At 35.7% G+C, this 21113-nt stretch overlaps 1 protein-coding gene across 3 annotated transcripts in view; it reads left to right on the top strand.

The window, feature by feature from the left end:
• The window catches only part of cacnb2b (calcium channel, voltage-dependent, beta 2b), a 58493-nt gene that overhangs the window by 13766 nt on the left and 23614 nt on the right, over nt 1–21113 (top strand). For 2 of the 3 annotated variants that reach the window (XM_073849647.1, XM_073849649.1), the window contains exon 2: nt 20659–20736. In XM_073849647.1, the coding sequence (XP_073705748.1) occupies nt 20659–20736 (78 nt within the window). Of the gene's footprint in view, nt 1–6673; nt 6975–20658; nt 20737–21113 lie in introns of those variants that run through there. The other variant, XM_073849648.1, reaches the window with a different exon arrangement.

The raw sequence follows: 21113 nt of genomic DNA, 5'->3' as shown, positions 1-21113 counted from the left end.
GGTCAAAATGATCGATTTTTCATTTATACCACAAATCATTAGGATATTAAGTAAAAATCATGTTCTATGAAGATATTTTGTAAATTTCCAACTGTAAATATATCAAAACTTAATTTTTGATTTGTAATTGATTTGCACTGCTAAGAACTTTATTAGGACAACTTTAAAGCTCTTTAAATTTTCTCAATATTTGGATTTCTTTAGCACCCTCAGATTCCAGATTTTCAAATAGTTGTATCTCAGCCAAATATTGTCCTTTCCCAACAAACCATACATCAATGGAAAGCTTCTTATTCAGCTTTCACAATTTCGAAAAATTGATCCTTATGACTGGTTTTGTGGTCCAGGGTCACATTTATTTTATATTTTTCCGTTTTGGACCCCATTGACTTTCATTGTATGGAAACAGTTAAAGCATTCTGAAAAATATATTTTTGTTTAAGAAAGAAGATAATTAGATAGTTTTGATATGATGTGAGGGTGAGTAATAGGGATGCTCATATTGACCGTTTAACCGTTAACCGACAGTAAGAATTTTAACCGATTATTACTATCAGTTAAACGGTTTAAAAGGGTTTTTTTCTATTCTTTTTTTTTTAACGTTTGCTGCATGGTGAAAGAAATAATGCTATTTGTAAGTTATCTGTTTACTCACGCGCGCGTGTTGACACGTGCAGTGTGGCTGTACAGACATATTTCGCTTCACCTTTACTTAGTAAACAGATGTAGTATATGCAACTCAGTGGCAAGTAGCGTTATTGGGTTATCAGAGAGTGAATCCGTGAGTGAATGTATTCAAATTCTGAATGAATTATAGTCTAGAAAGTGCGCAATAGGCGCTCCCGTTACAATCACTGGAAAGCTATCACTCATCTTAGAGTAGTTCATCGCAATCTCATAAAGTTATTAAAAAGTAATAAAATAACCTTTACACTGCACAATTAATCTTTTATTTATATAATGCCAACACTTTCTTTGTTTTAATAAGAGAGTTCGTGAAAGTGTAGTTTCAGCAAAACTGAAACCGGCACTTTGGTTGGTGAGTGGATTGTAACATAGCCTCCTCTGATTGGCCACAGTGATAATCAAATCAACATACATGTCTGTGATTGGCTATTGCTGAACGCTGTAAAACACGCGCTTCTCCACAAGCATATGACAGTGGATGGAAGTCCCGAACCGCAAATTGAAAGGGTTTTTGTGATGGTGTTTTTTTCGCGGATCTAAGAGTTAACAGGCAGCGGTCCTGTCTATCCGTACAGCATGTGGACATGTTAAAAACTAGGCACACTGAGGTATTGGCTGGCCTGCTATATATTTTTATGTCCGACGAGAAGAATAAGACCGGTACAGTTCTTCAAAGCGCATAAAAGGATTCAGTGTGTTTTAGTTTTGTCATCTTAATTAGGTAGTTATTTAATTTATACATATTTAGTGTAGGCCTATTTATATTATTCTTTTTTTTCATTCAGATTTTCTCTGTTCTCAGAACCGCTGCTGATGCGTGATAATTTAAGTTATATGTCAATACAGTTTTTTATGTTGCACTGTATGCTGCTGTTTGCACATTAAAATAAAACATTTGCTTGTATTTTTAATGTATCATCACAGATACTCGTGCATTCTATTTTTATTTTAAACTAATTTATTATTCAAATTTTATCAGTTAACGGTTAATGTTCGGATAACGAGCAGCGGTTGTCGGTCAGGAAAATTAACCGAAATGAGCATCCCTAGTGAGTAAATAATGAAATTTGAATTTTTATTTTTGTATGAACTGTCACTTTAAAAACTAAGGAGCTGTGGAGTTAAATTTGCAGTCTCCCACTGAAAGGCTGATCATTTCTGGTGTGATTGTAAGGTCAGACAGATGTTTGTCTTCCAGCTGGATGTGTGTGTGTGTGTGTGTGTGTGTGTGTGTGTGTGTGTGTGTGTGTGTGTGTGTGTGTGTGTGTGTGTGTGTGTGTGTGTGTGTGTGTGTGCGTGTGTGTGTGTGTGTGTGTGTGTGTGTTTGTTTTTGTGACATATCAGGACACAAATTGGTGTAATAACATGGGTATGACATAGGTATTACAAGGAGAGGGTGACTTATGAGGACATTGCCCATGTCCCCACTTTTCAAAAGGCTTATAAATCATACAGAATACGTTTTTTTGAGAATGTAAAGATATGCACAGTCTCCTGTGAGGGCTAGGTTTAGGTGTAGGGAAGGTGTAGGGTGATAGCAAATATCGTTTGTACAGTATAAAAACCATTACGTCTATGGAATGTCCCCACAATTCACAAAAACAAACATGTGTGTGTGTGTGTGTGTGTGTGTGTGGTTGAGTGGACCAGAGGAGAGAGGTGCTGAGGCCGAAACTCCAGCAGTGCGTGTCTGCCTAGTTGTGCCCTTCTGAGCAGTGTATTACTGAGCATGGCTTTACACTACACACACCCCTCTGTAAGAAGCTTATAGATTCACTGTGTGTGTGTGCGTTTATAAAGCGTAATCCAACTGCATGTGTTTTCACATGCATATTAGTGCATGTTCTTTCTCATGAGCATGAGTATATGTTTGTGTGTAATCATTTTTATGTATGTTATTGTGCAGGTCTATAAAATAAAATTTTTATAAACAGGCAAAAAACTGTGTGTTGATTTGGAATGCATTAGCTATAGGAAAATAGCAGACATTTTTATGGTCAACGGATGCTCCACAGAAATCCTATTTCGTTAGTGTGGCTGACGTAAAGTGTCTCACGCTAAGATTTGTCACCTAGTAATTTAGGAAGTGCATCTGTGTTCTCATGGAATGATCACGACTGCTTGTGTGTGCGTGTGGGTTGATGACATTTAAAAGTGAGAAATATTTTTGAAAAAAATATTGTATTGTTCATACTCTTGGCTGCTGAGAAAATACATTATATTAGGATTTATTTGTCATTTTTACTAGTCCATAAAAGGTTAATTCTGCAAGAGTCTAAAGAAAAACGATTTACTAATTTCCACTGAATAGCATTTAACATTCATTTGTATTCAGATTAAAATTCTCTTCAGCATTATTTATGGGTATTTATGTTGAGATTTAAGCCTAATATATTTGATTAATATGCATGTAAACAGAAGACAAACAGGCTAAATTTATTAGATAGTATCCAAAACTATTCAGGATGATCCAAATATACTGTCTATGCCAAAAGAACAATAATTGGAGGCACTGTTTTTGGTGTCTTGTATTTATGTTTCTGCTTTCTCACTTTTTCCTGCAAGGTCTGTGTTAGTGTGTTCCCATTTTTTCTGCATCTGTCACATGCTGGAATAAGATATTGAATTAAGAATTATTACACATTGGCCAAGTAATAGTGTGAAGTGTACAATTACAAGGCCTTATATAATATGTATAAAAAGGGCTTGTGAAAAAAAATCATGCAAATAATGCAATTTTGCAAATCAAACTATATTTTTCTATGTAGGGAATTCATGAATGTTTCATGTATAGGTCAATACATGGTTTACTTGAAATCAAGTACACACCAAGTATTCTGAGCTCAAAATATGTCATTTAAAAGTGCACTAAAATTCATATTAAACTCTATTCTTACGTAATCTATTGCATAAACCATTGCCTATATATAGGTACTGGATTTTACTATCTAGAGTTTTTACTTAGTCTTCTGTACTTTCAAAACATATTTAAAGAGAAATCCACATAAAACACATAAATCTCTCTCTCTGTCTCTCTCATAGGATCACAGTTGCTTACTCTCAGGTGTACACCTTAATACTCTGTCATCTGATTAGTGCCATATATAGGTCATCTAGAAAGATGTAGTTGTCTTTAGTGGGTTACAGTGTTAGTCTATAGTAATTACTATAGTAATTCTCATTTATATAGCTAGGATAGCTAGAGGTTCTCGCGGGATCAACAGTGAAAAAAAATGCCAAATGCCACTATTTAATTGCAGCTAACCAAATAACTTTTTTTGTTATTATCAAAAGCTGTTTGTTCAAACTAAAGTAGTTTGGTTCCGATTCACCTTTCAGCTGGTAAAATAGCTAATCCTAATATAATATTTGGCCCTGTTTTTGCTCCATGTGTGAGGCTGGTGAATCATACTCCTGCTGTTGTTTATGCATTTCAAATGTCCAATTTTCTGTCATGTTTTGTTTTGGTAATAATTTGCATGTTCATCAGCCTATTCTGAAGAACATGCAATTTCTGATTTTAAGAACATTTTGTGACTTTTGTACCATAAACAGTTAGTTCTGTCAAATTTCATTGGTTAAGTGGTGCTTTGAAAGTGCTGGTATAACAGTACAGAGCAATGGGCCATTTCTCCTGTCATTTCGCCAGTAGGTGGTGAAAAGTGACTGCGATTGAGTGAGTCATTGAATCATTTACTCAGCCGATTCATTCAGGAATGGGCTGAAGTCAGAATACCTTCCTTACTATTTCTGTAATAGCATCATAAATAATAAGAGTATAGTATAGTATGCTAGTATAGTATGCTATTTTTAATTCAGCCGTTGTCTTGACTGCGAAGTGACTGCGAATAAGCTAGTCATTGACTTATTTACTCAACCAATTTATTCAGAAATAAGTTCAAGTCAGTATAGCTTAATTACTATTTCTGTAATAGTGTCATAGATGATAAGAGTAGTGTGCTATTTTGAATTTGGTTAAGTGGTGTTCTGAAAGTGCTGGTATAACAGTACAGAGCAATGGGCCATTTTCCCTGTCATTTCACCAGTAGGTGGTGAAAAGTGACTGCGAATGAGTGAGTCATTGAATCATTTACACAACAGATTTATTCAGGAATGGGCTCAAGTCAGAATGGCTTACTTACTATTTATGTAATAGTGTCCTAAATATTATGAGTAGTATTTTAGTATGCTATTTTGAATTTAGCCACTGCCTATGAGTGAGTCACTGAATTATTTACTCAACCGATTCATTCAGGAATGGGCTCAAGTTGGAATAGCTTACTTTTATTTTTGTAATAAGAGTAGTATTCTAGTATGCTATTTTGAATTCAGCCACTGCCTTTATGAGTGAGTTGTCTAATCATTTACTCAACCGATTCATTCATGAATGGACTTAAGTCAGAATAGCTTACTCACTATTTCTGTAATAGTGTCATAAATAATAAGAGTAGTATTCTAACATGCTATTTTGAATTCAGTCATGTCTTTTATGAGTGAGTCATTGAGCCTATTTTTGTATGAATCGGTTGAGTAAATGATTCAATGACTCACTCATTTACTCAACCGATTCATTCAGGAATGGGCTGAGAGAGTCATTGAATAATTTACTTAACTGATTCATTCAGGAATGAGCTGAAAGTGGAGTAGCGTACTATTTCTGTAATAGTGTCATAAATAATAAAGGTCGACCAATGTATCAGTTTTGCGATTAACCAACACAGATAGTTGATTGGCGAAACTATTGGTTATCAGCAAAAATCCATTTTTCTGTGTTGGGTCTGTTGCTAGAGCAGCTGAGAAGGTTCTCATTACATAACAAAGTCCCTATAGTCGTTGTCATAGAGCACGAGAGCGGCTTCTAGTGGCGGAAATCACTGACAGCATGTGCAGTTTGTTTAGACAGAGCGGGACACTTCAGAGGGGGGTTTAAAACATCGACAACGAAGCAGTGTGTACATCCATGTTTTCATGTCATTATTAAGTGATTAATTTGTTGACTAGATGCTGTATTAGTGTAGACAGGACAGCAGTATTCTTTTGTTCATTTGGTGAACAAATAAACTGTTGTAGATTGGTGCTTGAATTGAGCGCAACGCGTCCGGTGTGTGGATAGTTGTGAGTTCTTCTAGAAGCAGCGCTGCAATCACAAATATTCCTGAATAGAAGCGGTTAAATTGTGAAAAGTACACAATATCCATATGTGTGTAATTTCAATACTGTGGCCTTTGTGTGGATATTTATAGATGGCCATCTTTTGCTTGACTGTTGATGTAATGGTAACACTTTACAATATGAGTCCATTTGTAAAATTAAGATTGATAAAAGCTGTAGAATAGAAGTATTGTTTCTTGTTTTAAGTGTGTTAATTCTTTTTAAAAAATTTTTAGCTTTTTTTGTTAACAATAATGAACTATGAAATAACTGAAATGATCAATATATAATTAATATTAACATTTCTTTTCATTTACAAAATACGGGCTACTTTTTATTTAAATAGTAGAGCACTATTTATTTTCCATTCAGTAGCCATTTTAAAAACTATCGGTTTCGGCCAGTGGGGTCCAGACTAGCTATTGTTATCAGTAAAATCCAATATCGGTTGACCTCTAGTAAATATAAGAGTAGTATTCTAGTATGCTATTTTGAATTCATCCACTGTCTTTATGAGTGAGTCTTTGAATCATTTACTCAACTGATTCATACAGGAATGGGTTTAAGCTTACTATTAATAGGTAATAGTGTTGTAATAAGATATGTAGATAACCAACTTAAGAGACCATTATCTCCACATAAAAAACATTATGTCTGTGAGTTGTCCTAATATATACCATATACCGAATACCGGTTTTGCTAATCGCACAGGTTTGCAGCTCGTGCTTGGAGCAACAGATGCCACGCTGTGGAATAAAGCCCTTCCGAGCGGGGGAGGGTGGAGGAGTAGTGTGGCAAACTCCACTCACAGCGAGAGCTGCTCACACTGCTCATGTATCCACTCATGGAGAGACTTTCGGTCCTCGTTGTTTGCGACAACTTTCAGAGAATCGCGAGGCTCCCGACTTTATGATTTTCACCATGCGCAAAACATGCCGTAAACCTGCTTAGGGCTCATCTGACAAAGTTGGCTGGCTGTCCTGGGACGGAACAGATTAAAGGGGATAGTACATGGATATTTCTCAGTCGCTGGTCAATCTCGGCTGTGAGAGCATAAAATTGACCACTACTTAAGCTGTTAATCGTGGAGAAACGAAAAGAAAGGCGAGCAAGTGGGCATGCCACCCAAGAAAAAGGTAAAACGTCTTGTGTGTTAGTGCTTTTGTGTGTGTGAGGGAGTGATGATGAGGTAGACATGAGAGTGCCATTCGAGGAGAGTGCCATCTGTTGCTTTCAGCTGTAATCCATGTGAGCTTGAGCTGCTATGCATCATTGCTTTTATGTACCATTGGCAATACACTGTGTGTGTGCACCAGTACTGGGGTAAAGAGTGGTCTGCCCATGCTGGATGTTTTGTCTATGTCAAAAGTAAAATTGACCTAAAATCTAACCTCCACGTGACAGGTTGCACAATTGCGATTGCGATGCTGAAAGTGATGGAATTGTGCTGAGCAGTGTTATGAACATAATCTTTTTCCAATTGTCAGGATTACAAAACTCAGCTGTTTCTCAAATGATCTCTAAATATAGAACAGGTGTGGGGTTTGTGTTTTGTGTGAGTGTTTTTTTTTTCATAGTTTATATTTATTGGGAAAGTACCCGGATGACGAGTTTGCTTTACTAAATACTTTGAATAGGAAAAATTGTCGAAGGAGCCTTAAACTAGTCCTGTGTTGCACTTCTTTTTTTTTTTTTTTTTTTGCTGTGGTTTCCAGTAGAACATATCTGAAAATATTTAAATCAAGTTCTGAAATTCAAATTGTATAAAATAAAAATAATTGCTTTCAGAGTTTGTTTTTTTTAAAGTCTAGTTGGCATTTTCAAAGTTCATGTTAAATCAAGTTTATTTTTCATACCCTAGTTGGCATTTTCAAAGTTCATGTTAAATTGATTTCATTTTTTATACCACAGTTGGTAAAAAATGAACAAACAAAAACACATGAAGGAATGAGAAAAGTACATTTTAAAAATTAAATTAGACTTTTTTTTTAAGAACCAAGTTTCTAATGTCTAATTAAATTTTTTTCAAGCTTGTTCTATACATGTTTAGATAGTTTTACTAGAAAACAAGATTGATTAGAAGAATTGAAAAACAATAACTTTTGTCTGCCGGAAAAATAAAAAATGTAGTTTCTAAGTCCTTGATTTGTAGCCGCGGGTCGTTGAGGACGTGTGAAACTCTAGTCTGTATCTGCAGTGTTGTCTATTGGACAGGACGAGTTTGCATTTGTCTCTTTCTCTCCAAATCCTGGATTGACGCATGCCATCTTAATCTCCTTACAGAGAAGCAATCATGACCAGGAGGCAAAAGCGAGAAAGAGAGACGTAATGTGCACGAGTGTCTCTCCCATAGGTCTCATAGTGTGTTTTGTTTCAGTACAGAACCGGCCGGATCTGTACCTTTTCTATACATCGCCTTAACTGGAATGATGTTTAGTTTATATAAAAATACAGGTTGACGTTGTCATTGTCCATATATATAATATACTTTGTATTGATGAGCGTTATTCAATGTGTTAGTGTATTTTTATGTTAAAACACTCAAATCATCTCTAAATACTCTTTATCATTTAACCTTGCAATCCTGGCAGAGCGTTTATTGTATTATGATATGATATTTAAAGAGGAGATGTGCCGCTTCTAGTATTACAGAATTATAAAATAATAAGAAATTGTCCAGTGTACTATTACGTTTATCTATTTCAAGATGATAGCATTACTTACTTACAAATTACAAGTCTAAGTTGTAAAAAATCTATACAGTCATTACTTTATAGTGTACAACGGTAACATTTGGCATAGCCTTGAATACAGAGCGGTTGAATACCTGGGCGACCTGCCAGAGCTCATTTAGCATCAGTCAGGAAATCTTAATCTTAGTCTGTCTTAATTAGATTAGGAAGCATTTTCAAATAAGAAAGTGTGCTGCTCCAGTATCCACAATTTGTCCTCTGTTTTGTCCACCCGAAGCTCAGGAAAATGTCCCAGAATGTCTCTGAAAAAAATCGATATATATTCTTTGTCACCCATACATTCACCTGAGATCAAGCTGAGCATAGCCCAGAATCTATTTATTTAATTAAAGTCTCAAATTTAGTATTAAACACATGTAGTGTTACTGTCTGATGTCATTTTTCAGAGAGAAAAATATTTCACTAAATTTCCATTTCCTGCTGCACTCCCTGTGTCGAAGTAAAAGGTGCTGACTCACTAAATGGATCTGACCCAAATCTCATGACATGTTCTGTGGTGCGGTAGCAGGAGTCATACAGGTTGCAGTAGGTGGATGTTGGAGTACAGCCCAGAACTCAAATTATTATAGCACTGGGTTAAAAAATAAACTAGTGGGATACTGTGACGTACTTGTGTCTATTAATCACAATCTTTTAACTGTCCTAATTATTTAATTTAATTGTTTTTTTAATGAATTGCTTCAAAAGAAGATCAAATAGTTTTAATCGTTAATACAGTATATTGTAGTTTAATTGGAAATCTAGATTTTTAAGTCATACACCTCATGTGAAATTTACTGCATAGCCAGCACATTTCCTTTTCTTGAGGTTTCCATAGCAACGTCTGTTCTCGCCTCGATCCCTTACAGCTTTTAATGCAGACACACACACACACAGTTCTCTATTGTATTGATAACAACTGCTAAAATCTTTCGTAATGTCATCGGTCTGAATTACCCTAGTAATACAATTTTATATTAAACAATGGGCACCAGAGAAAATCCAAAGAACAAAGTTTCTAAATCATTATTAGAATTACCTATATTGGCCCTGTAAAAAACTAATCATGGAACTTTTTAGAAGATACAGTTGTAAAGTGAGTACACGATTCTACTGTAACTTTGTCATATTGCAGCAGAGTGATAGGTGTGTTGCTACTGTAGAACCTGGACAATGTGCAACAATCCAGACGCTTCTTAAAGAGATTGTCCGACCATCTGTGCATTAGCTGAGGCCTGATAGGGTGACGCAGCAGGATCTAAAGTAAAATGATCTAAAATTTAAAATCAGGTCCGCATCTAAACTGCTCAGAAGAATCAAAATTAATGCTTTGGAGTGGTCTAATAAAAGTCCTGACTTGAATTTAATCGAGATGATGAGTGTAGTTGCTGTTGAAGACTAAGCATTCTGGCAGCGTTAAACAGTTGTGCAAAGCAGTTTGGGCAAAGATATTACCGAGATTCAATTTATATGGAAGCTCATTTTTGCCACAGGATGTGAAATAAAAAAGGTAATTACGACTTTTTATCTCACAATTTATACTTTTTTCCCCACAGTTCCTTCCTAGTTTGCAATTTCACAATTCTGACATTATAGCCCAGGGCTATTCAATTAGATTGAGTTGAGGGCCGGATTATCGAACTGAAAATTTGAATGGGGCCAAGGGGGTGGAGGCTGCCCCGATGTCTTTCTGTACAATTAAATTGAAAAATGCATATTCAGTAAAATGAACTAATATTACCAACACCAACATCTATAAAAGGTTAACATTAGTGCTGTCTGTCAATCAATAAAAAAAATTATCACACATTTTTCTGTAATTAATCATGATTAATCGCATATTTAAAATAGTCATAATTTCACACTGAACCTCCAAATGAATGTAGAAATGTGTTTAATGGCATCTTTTTGCCAAGTAGCCTATTATTAATGATGTATTGATATCAATACTGCTGCTGGTGTCTCTATTAAATGCATTTCCCTCAGTTTTACCTAAACATTACAGTATAATTGAAAGACATTATTTTCAACATTTAACAGGCTCTGAAATATATAACAACTTTTAATTTAAGTGACTTTAAAACAATCTTCACATAAACTATACATTTTATATGCATAAACTATACAGATTATTATTGCCAGATACTGGTTATAATTGTGATTTGATGTATTTTTAATTTTACATAAGTGTTTGTTTACCACAAAGTATATTTTGGCCATCAAAATAACATTAAAATTGGATCATAAAAGCTTTAAAGTGCTGGAAAGTAAATTCTTGAAAGTAATTGAAAAGTGCTTGAATTACTCTTTTTAGCTGTAATTTCTGGTTAATGATGTCACAAATTTACCAGTATTTTAAAACTGATGTGTGAATGGTACTTTACTGGTAAAAAGACTGAACAGGATTACCTGTGTGAACAGCAAACTTTTGTATTTACAAGTGAAGTCATTTTTTTCTTTCTTTCTTTCTTTCTTTCTTTCTTTCTTTCTTTCTTTCTTTCTTTCTTTCTTTCTTTCTTTCTTTCTTTCTTTCTTTCTTTCTTTCTTTCTTTCTTTCTTCCTGCAACGGTATAACAAAAAATAAGATAAATGCAACTTTTTAACTCATAAGTCTGATTTTTTTCTCACAATTACAAATATAAATCTCAATTCCAAGTTTTTTTTCTCAGAGTTGTGAGCTGATAACTTACAACATGTCTAAATTGTGAGCTATAAAGAGAGTTTTGACCCTTCACAAAACCCCGTCCTCCTTAGTTCCTGTTGGCTCACACTACATATCATGTTCTAACGCAGTAAAAAATACATCGCAGAGCAAAAAAGAAACTGACAACACACTGGCAGACAGGATAAAGCAGGTTACTTCTAGTATCAAAAAACAAGGTCTCAGCTTTAAAATGTTGTCGTTTTTTTAAGAAATACAAACAATAAATACCATGTTGTGGCTCTTTAATGTGTCGTTACAGATCAGTGTATTGCCTTATTAGATCAATGACATGTGAACTGAACGTCTTTTCTTCTTTACTTAAAGCACAAAAAAAAACATGAATGAACATCATACTGTATTTTATTTAAACCACGGAAAGACGTCAATACACACATCCCTGGTTTCACGAACAAGGCTTAGGTAAGGTCTGAGCTGTTTCAACTTAAAGAAACTTGCACTGACTGATCTTAAAATATATCAGTGCCTTTGTTTTGTCTCAAGATACACACTGTGTGTTTTTTTTCCCAAGCACGTTTTTAAAAATTACTAAAAATGTCTTGATTGAACTATGCTGCCCTACAAAGGCAAAGTGCAGTAACTACGCCAACACTGAAACTGAGAAAAATGCCTTTAAAGTTTTTACACCAGTCAGTCAAACATGTTGTGGGTAGATAATGGTAATGCATTCATGTAATGCCTTCTTAGGAAGAAATTTTTATAGATAAAAACCATGACAACTGATGTGACCTTTGACCACCAAAATGCAGATACTGCACTCTGCCTTTGAATGACCTGAAAAAACTAAAACACTATTGCAAAAGCACAGTGCAGTATCTACAATCTAAATGTGTTCATTCAACTTTCTTGTGTTTCTTAGTACGTGTTGATTGTTTTTAATAACTTTAATAGTTTTATTGATGTTTGCATGCTGTGAATGTTACAATTGCTCAGTGGTAAGCCTCAATATAAAGAGTTATCTGCTCCTTTTTAAACAGAGAGTGTTTTGCTCATTTTATTTAAAAAGGAATTCATTACAGACCTAGGTTGCTTTAAAACGATAGCTGAAAAATATTCACACAATATAACAAAAGAAAAACAACAAACCAAAAAAAAAAAACTTTTAAAGGAGTAACCACTGTCACTACAATTGGATCAGCTGCCTGAAACATGGAGAGATGTCCAAATCAAAAAACATTATCGCAATTATAAATCGGATTATCATTACATTGTCAGAGTGGATAATTTCCTTCAATGGAGCAGAGCAGGTAGGCTAAAATGCTTGTTTAATTTTCTAGTGGCTGGCTAGTTCATTTAAAATGATTATAAAGCTGTCATTTGCCTTGCTAGGAGTTAATATTTTGCTATCTTCCTTACCCGTCTTTGGATATTGTGTAACGGCAGACTGCAGATGCAGTGTCAAAGCCGGGAAAACAAAGCTAGAATGCAGTAACATCACTTACTGCGGTTTGCCTTGGTATTAATTTGGATATTGTAGTTACTGCAATTTTGACACTCTCGTTTCTCTGAAACGGGACAAAATTGAACCAGGAGACTTTGCCACAAGACAAAACAATTGTCACAAAGCCCATTTTAAGCCTTAACTCAATTTTGACCAAATGTGTAATTACTGCGCTTTGCCTTTGGAGGGCCGTATGGCCATAATCCTGGCTTAATCTAAACCCTGTCTGTGAAACCGGGCCTATATGTTTAAAGTTTAAGTCCACCGAAATTAACCTACTCTCCTGACTGATTTGTTTATCGGACAGAATGGCGGATTCTGCAGTGTGATTGGTCAGAACGCCTGTCAATCAAGCTGTTTGCGAAAGGTCAATTGCAAGAAAAAAAGTCTCAAAATGAATAAGTCTCAGTCACCTTTTTTGATTTTTTTTTAGGTTTATGTAATTATTTCTTTTGCGTTAAGAGCAAAATTGTTATAAAATGCACTAAAATGGGACATTGAAATAATGCAGCCTGTCTTTACTAGGCTCCCTTTGTGCAATATTACATGTTTGATTAGCTTTTTGTTTGTTTTTTTGCAGTCATATAGTTGAGTGCCCATGAGCTCCTCTAGAGGGCACTCCAACCCAGTCATTTGCACACATAGGCTCATTGGAAATGTGTGCCTCTATATACATTTCTGCAAAACTGAAAAAATGTACCTATATGTACGAATCACTACAGTTTTCAGTTGAAATTAGCAGCAGTAAAACTCTGACAGCTTTTATTCCTTTTCACACAAAGTATGATTTACTCACAGTTTTGATTAATAAAGCCTAATTTTCACACAATTACATGAAGAATATTTTATTGTGGCTTCAAAACAACTTTAACATCATGCGTGATTTGAAAACAAATACTTTGAACGTTGTTGTCACATATACAGCTTCATATGTGTGAGTTTTCTAATTCAGTAGGTTTGCTCAGTAGCTCACGCAATACGGTGTTGCGCTTGAGTGATGAAGAGCTCTGGTATAAACCCTGTGAAACTATGGTTCGACAAAACAGCTCAAATCCACATAAGAAAGTTGCATTTTTATTGAACTTTTGCATTTGTTAACACTATCGGTTAGATTTAGGGTTGGGTTTGGTGTAGGGGATATTTCCAACACGAGGGGATCTCCAACACTTTTGTGTTTTTTTAACACCACTCTCTGAACATTTAACTTGAAACTGCCGCGAAACCTGCAGTAAGGTACGTAATTACGGTGTTGCAGAAATGTATGTAAAAGGCAAATATTTAAATGAGCCTGGGTTGTGTTTTTAAGTGTTTTCTTGCTTCCTTGCCTTGTCTTTGTGTTTTTAGACTTTGGATTGTACCCTGATTTCAGATCGTTTGCTTCCTGCCCTGACCATTGCCTGTTTATTGGATTACTCTTTTGTCTTGTCCTGTGACATTGTTGTTAGCTGGTGTTTGATCCTGCCTTTTTTGAATACACTCTTCGATGAAGCTTGCACTTGGATCACCTCCATTGTCATGCTGTCCATTACAACAGTTCTCCAAAGAGGAATATCATGAAATATTTTTCACACCACTGTAGGTCAGATTGATCATCAAGGGGATTTCAATATGATATCCGATGCTCACTTTGTGATTTGTTAATTGGGTTTGGACTAGTAAGTCAATGACAAACCCATCAGTAATGTATCTGTGAAGATGAAGGAACATTGAAGTCCAGTGTTTGGTGTAACAAAAACAAGCGCTACATAGGATTTACCTCTAGTTGCCTTTGTTGAAGTTTTGCATTGCATAGTACTTTGAACAATGACTGGATAGGAAACAGTGGGAGGAGACGCCAGATCAATGACTCAAAAAAATCAGCTACTCCCTTTGAGCACTATACAGAGGCTTTACTCTTCAATACATGTAAGAATGAGAATATAAATGATCTAAATCCCCACAAAACTCAGTGGTTTGAAGAGCATCTTGGTGAGCGTGGCATTGGTTAATAATTCAGGAGCGTTTTGTACTGCTCTCTCCGTGACATTGACTTGCAGGAGAGGCGGCACTGAGTGAACAGATGTCTATGGCAGACATGAGTAAACAAAAGCAAGCACCTCTACATGACTGTGCCTATGGGAAAAGCCCCCTCCACTCCCCACCCTCCAATTATCCCGGTCTCCTCTAATTCCTTATTTTATTCACTCCTATTCTCAATCTCGTTTCACCACCTTCTCTGCTAATTAGCCTCATTTCTTCCAACGCAAACTATGTTGTGTTTACTGCATGCCCTTGAGTCAGTTTATCCAATGGTATTGCGGTAGTCCTGTTTATTTTAAACACTTGTGAGCACAATATTTATTAATAATAACATTCAAGCTCACATTGACTTTCTTGACAGACTTTCTGAAACATTTACAGCATTTGCAACTTTAAATACAATTTTGCTTTGATGTGATGATTTCATGTGCAATCTAATTTGGTCCTTTTTTCCGCTGATGAAGTTCAGGCTGGTTCTTGCTGGTTTAGTGCTGATGAAGTGCAAAAACGCAACATATAGTGCTGGTCTTGTTAGCAAGGTTATCAGCCTTATATTAAGGTCAGTATGATGTTGTCAGGCTGCGTGCCACCAGTGTCTCTTGAGGGGCTTGTCACTGTGCCATTCCTGTCAGCGTGTTGGTGTGCATGTGAGCATGTGTAGGTGTGCCTTTGGGAGAGACTGTGCTAGTGTGAGGGTGTATTTCAGTCATCATGCTGTGACATTGTGAAACTGTTACACTTTGAAAATTTGGAATCTTAAACTAGAAATGGACTGAATATTAGATATGAAAGTTGACGGCTAAACTGCATATATGTAGTGAGGTTAACTGGACTGTTGATTTTCTGGAATAAATGATTTCTGTATTTTTTTCAGTATTCTAGTAAATTGTCTATATTTTCATCCAATATTAAGATAAATTTACTTGAGAATCATAATTTTGTGGTATATTAAGATGTTTTCAGAGTATGTATTTTGCTTTAACCTCTTAACTGTCACTCCCATTTGGGTGAGATGTGAAAATGAAGAATTCAAACTTTTTTTTTTTTTAATTCATGAATGAAAACATTTTGTAATATGACTTTGATGAACATTTTCCATGTAAATTCATTGTCTGATTTTAAAATGGCTTTCAAAGGATGAATTTTGATATTTTAAGTTTTCAACTGATATATAATTTCTTATGATTTCTAAAGTGTGATAGGGAAAAAGGCAACGAGGAAGTCTGTTTGTGACAAAGGTCAGAACTTCTTCTTCAAAATGGTTTTTGACTTTTAGTATGAATATCTTTGGTTATTTATAAGCTAGTGTATTTCAAAACAATGCAAAAATTTGCTTTAACAAGATATAAGCATTCAAAACGTACAGTCTCTTACTTCTGCCAATATGGATGAACAATTTTGATGTCATCACCCTGCTCTTCAGCTTCTCATCAAACTTTCTGTCCATTCGAATGCTCTCTAGAATACGAAGCATCTTACCAATTAGTCACTTGTTCACAGAGTTGGTATTTTCTGTACGCTCAATGGGGGATGCATAGGGAACGATAGGAGGATAGGGAACGATTTGTACAGTGTAAATACTCTTTCCATTGGGGTGAAAAAGTCTGGTTTCACACTGTTTCACACAAACCACTGCAGCGGGCACACTGCTCCAGTCCAGAGACACAAAGCTGCGAAGCTGCTCCTACGTCCCGATCTAGATCAAATGATTCGCCATATGCGCTTTGAAGTTGCGTTTTGAATTAAATGATTCGCCATATGAGCTTTGAAGTTGCGTTTTGAATCAAATGATTCTCCATATGAGCTTTGAAGTTCCATTTTGAATCAAATGATTCACAATACGCGCATTGAAGTCCCGTTTTGAATCAAATGATTCGCCATATGAGCTTTGAAGTTCCGTTTTGAATCAAATGATTCACGATACGCGCATTAAAGTCCCGTTTTGAATCAAATGATTCGCCATATGCGCTTTGAAGTTCCGCTGTGAATCAAATGATTCACGATACGCACATTGAAGTCCCGTTTTAAATCAAATGATTCACCATATGCGCTTTGAAGTTCCGTTTTGAATCAAATGATTCACGATACACGCATTGAAATCCCGTTTTGAATCAAATGATTCACCATATGCGCTTTGAAGTTGCGTTTTGAATCAAATGATTCGCCATATGCACTTTGAAGTTGCGTTTTGAATCAAATGATTCACCATATGCACTTTGAAGTTGCGTTTTGAATCAAATGATTCACCATATGCACTTTGAAGTTGCGTTTTGAATCAAATGATTCACCATATGCGCTTTGAAGTTCCGTTTTGAATCAAATTAATCACGATACACACATTGAAGTCCCGCTTTGAATCAAATGATTCACCATATGCACTTTGAAGTTGCGTTTTGAATCAAATGATTCACCATATGCGCTTTGAAGTTCCATTTTGAATCAAATTAATCACGATACACACATTGAAGTCCCGTTTTGAATCAAATGATTCGCCATATGCGCTTTGAAGTTCCGTTTTGAATCAAATGATTCGCCATATGCGCTTTGAAGTTCCGTTTTGAATCAAATGATTCGCCATATGCGCTTTGAAGTTCCGCTGTGAATCAAATGATTCACGATACGCACATTGAAGTCCCGTTTTAAATCAAATGATTCACCATATGCGCTTTGAAGTTCCGTTTTGAATCAAATGATTCACGATACACGCATTGAAATCCCGTTTTGAATCAAATGATTCACCATATGCGCTTTGAAGTTGCGTTTTGAATCAAATGATTCGCCATATGCGCTTTGAAGTTGCGTTTTGACTCAAATGATTCACCATATGCACTTTGAAGTTGCGTTTTGAATCAAATGATTCACCATATGCACTTTGAAGTTGCGTTTTGAATCAAATGATTCACCATATGCGCTTTGAAGTTCCGTTTTGAATCAAATTAATCACGATACACACATTGAAGTCCCGCTTTGAATCAAATGATTCACCATATGCACTTTGAAGTTGCGTTTTGAATCAAATGATTCACCATATGCGCTTTGAAGTTCCATTTTGAATCAAATTAATCACGATACACACATTGAAGTCCCGTTTTGAATCAAATGATTCGCCATATGCGCTTTGAAGTTCCGTTTTGAATCAAATGATTCGCCATATGCGCTTTGAAGTTCCGTTTTGAATCAAATGATTCGCCATATGCGCTTTGAAGTTGCGTTTTGAATCAAATGATTCACCATATGCGCTTTGAAGTTGCGTTTTGAATCAAATGATTCGCCATATGCGCTTTGAAGTTCCGTTTTGAATCAAATGATTCGCCATATGTGCTTTGAAGTTGCGTTTTGAATCAAATGATTCGCCATATGTGCTTTGAAGTTGCGTTTTGAATCAAATGATTCGCCATATGTGCTTTGAAGTTCCGTTTTGAATCAAATGATTCGCCATATGTGCTTTGAAGTTCCGTTTTGAATCAAATGATTCACGATACGCGCATTGAAGTTCCGTTTTAAATCAAATGATAAGCCATATGTGCTTTGAAGTTCCGCTTTGAATCAAATGAATCACGATACGCACATTGAAGTCCCGTTTTGAATCAAATGATTCACCATATGTGCTTTGAAGTTCCGTTTTGAATCAAATGATAAGCCATATGCGCTTTGAAGTTCCGCTTTGAATCAAATGATTCACGATACGCACATTGAAGTCCCGTTTTAAATCAAATGATTCACCATATGCGCTCTGAAGTTCCATTTTGAATCAAATGATTCACGGTACACGCATTGAAGTCCCGTTTTGAATCAAATGATTCGCCATATGCGCTTTGAAGTTCCGTTTTGAATCAAAAGATTCACAATACGCGCATTGAAGTCCTCTTCTGAATCAAATTCATGATCTGATTGGAGCACAGAATCATTTTGCGACACAGTGGTTAACTGAGTTTCAAAAGATTTCTTTGATACTTTGCTCACTTTCTGTAGGATATATAATTTCATTTGTTGTTTGAAATTAAAGCATTACAATTAATAACATTACAATGTTTTTGTGTTAAATTGTGATTAGGTTAGACAGTTTCCGTCGTAATAAAATATTTCATGACGTGACACATATAATGTTAACAAATTACACTAACAATTTGGTCTACCTCCCCCCTTTGCTTTTTTCACAAATCGCACCCTGCATATCGGACCCATTTGAATTCTACACATAATGCTATTTTTATAGTAGTATGAGATTGTGGCTGTCATACGCTGTCAAATGCAGCTTTACCGAGTTAAATGGCTCAAAGTTGTGATATAAACGAAACGCTATTGGACATTTTAAAAAGTGGGCGGGACTAGATATGTCCCACCCTGTCTTCCTGTTTTAGTTGAAATTGCTTCAACAAATAGAATAACGCTGCATATTTTAAAGTACTTCAGTGGACCTAGTAGTGCTGGGTGATATACCAGTTCAAACAGTAAACTGGTTTGAATTATGCAAAAAGGAGGTCTACATACACTTCTGACTAATAGTTGGAAAACTTTTAGAACTAATTCGCTTGTTAAGTCTGATTTCATGTGTCATGGCTTCTATGTCCAAACGCTCTATCAGATGCCACGAGAAAACAACAAACGGTGCTAATATACCGAAATTCCAAATCGCCAGACAACGAAAATATACATATAAATAAATAAATATAAAAAATATCTTTTCATCTTACCTCTGTATAATGCATATAAATGTAGTACCTAAAAGTGCAGTGCTGCTTTGTTTACAGTGGTAACCAAAGAAACGCTGTATCACTGCTGTTCCATAAGTGCCATCTGCTGTCAGAGAGTGAATTTGCGCTCTGATTCAACCCATCTGCTGTTTTTGTTTTGTTCAGATTTTTTTTTCTGTAGCATATATTTTATGTAGTATATGTAACATGTTTGTTTGGATTAAAATGATTAAAATGCAGTGCTCCTGCAACTGGTTCATGCATACTGATTGATATAAAGGCACAGTCAGGGAAAACCCGTGATAAACCATTAAACCGCCAGAATCCTAAAGAAAAAAAAAATATGATACAGATTTTTGGTCAAACCGCCCACTCGATGTAAATCAAATAAATATGATAAAATTATGTATGTTTAATATAATTGTTTTGATTGAGTCATATTTTCTGCAGTGTTTACTTTAAGAAAAATACTGAATAAGAAAAGGAAGAAGCAGGCCAGATTTTTTTCTTTCTTGTTTTTGGCAGTGCAAGGGCTTAAATTCTATAGGTTTTTTTCTCCTTAAAAGATTGTGAAGGTGCCAGGTAATATATAGCGTATATATCTAATATCAAATTCTTCAGCAGGTCATATAGAAGATTTAATATCATAACTGCTTTTCACATCACCGGGTCGAAAACATTACGAACACTGTTATGGAATTTTATAAACGCAGTCTTTGTTTTGCGGTGGCCCTTTGCCATAGATTAGTGTTGAAAAATGATAGGGAGCATTATGCTCATATCAATTTACAAGCTCAATTTGACAGAGCTAAATGGTTTTACTTTGAGTTCTTATTGCTTGATATTGCTGAGAAATTCTCTGTGTGACTTTGAACACTGCCCTTTGTGAGGAATTGGTAATAAAATTTGATGAAGGAGCCCTGAAGGAGAAAGCTCGGGATCATTTGTGACTTGGATGACACTGTCATTATATAGCGGAGTGATCTCTACTAAAAAAACACATTAATGCATATGCCTTGTTTAAGGATTTTATGATACCGTAAGAAGATCTTTGGACCTGGTTAGGATAAATTACCTTTATTTATATATAAATATATATATTTTATTTTATTCAAAGACAGCATAGTTTCAACACTGACACAGAAATGCCTTGTGAAAGAGAATGAGTCTGGGTGCTATAATAATGCTGGTACTTTTGTTTGACTGTGGCAGGGTTCGGCGGACCGTCAGGACTCAGGGGCCACTGAGGAGAAGGAGAAGAATGCCCAAGTCCAGTTGGATAAGGCCAAGGTAGATTGCAACTCCATAATTCTTTCAGCTGCCCGTTCCTGCTACTAGTGACGTTGGCCACAAGGACCGAAATATATCACAGCTTTAGATGTGCTCATAAATTTTGCACAGCGCTTTTTCCCTCTGTCAAAGTAACAAGGTAGCTGTGTCAAAAAGCTAATTACCAAATGCCTCGTTTGAAACAGCACATCACTGTTAAATCTTGTACTCTACAAAATCAATGCTCTACACGCAACTGACAAATGATAGGTACAATTACCTTTTATCCTGTTCCTTTACACAGTCCAAAAACAGATAAGAAGCATCGTGGCAAACCATGAATGAGCAACAACAAACGCTTGGTGTTTTATCACCGGCTCTTTACAGAGTCCAGTTTC

This window comes from Garra rufa, chromosome 10 (genome assembly GCF_049309525.1).
Source record: "Garra rufa chromosome 10, GarRuf1.0, whole genome shotgun sequence".
NCBI lineage: Eukaryota > Metazoa > Chordata > Actinopteri > Cypriniformes > Cyprinidae > Garra > Garra rufa.
Note: the sequence above shows the minus strand (reverse complement) of the source record. Positions and strands in the feature narration are given on the sequence as shown.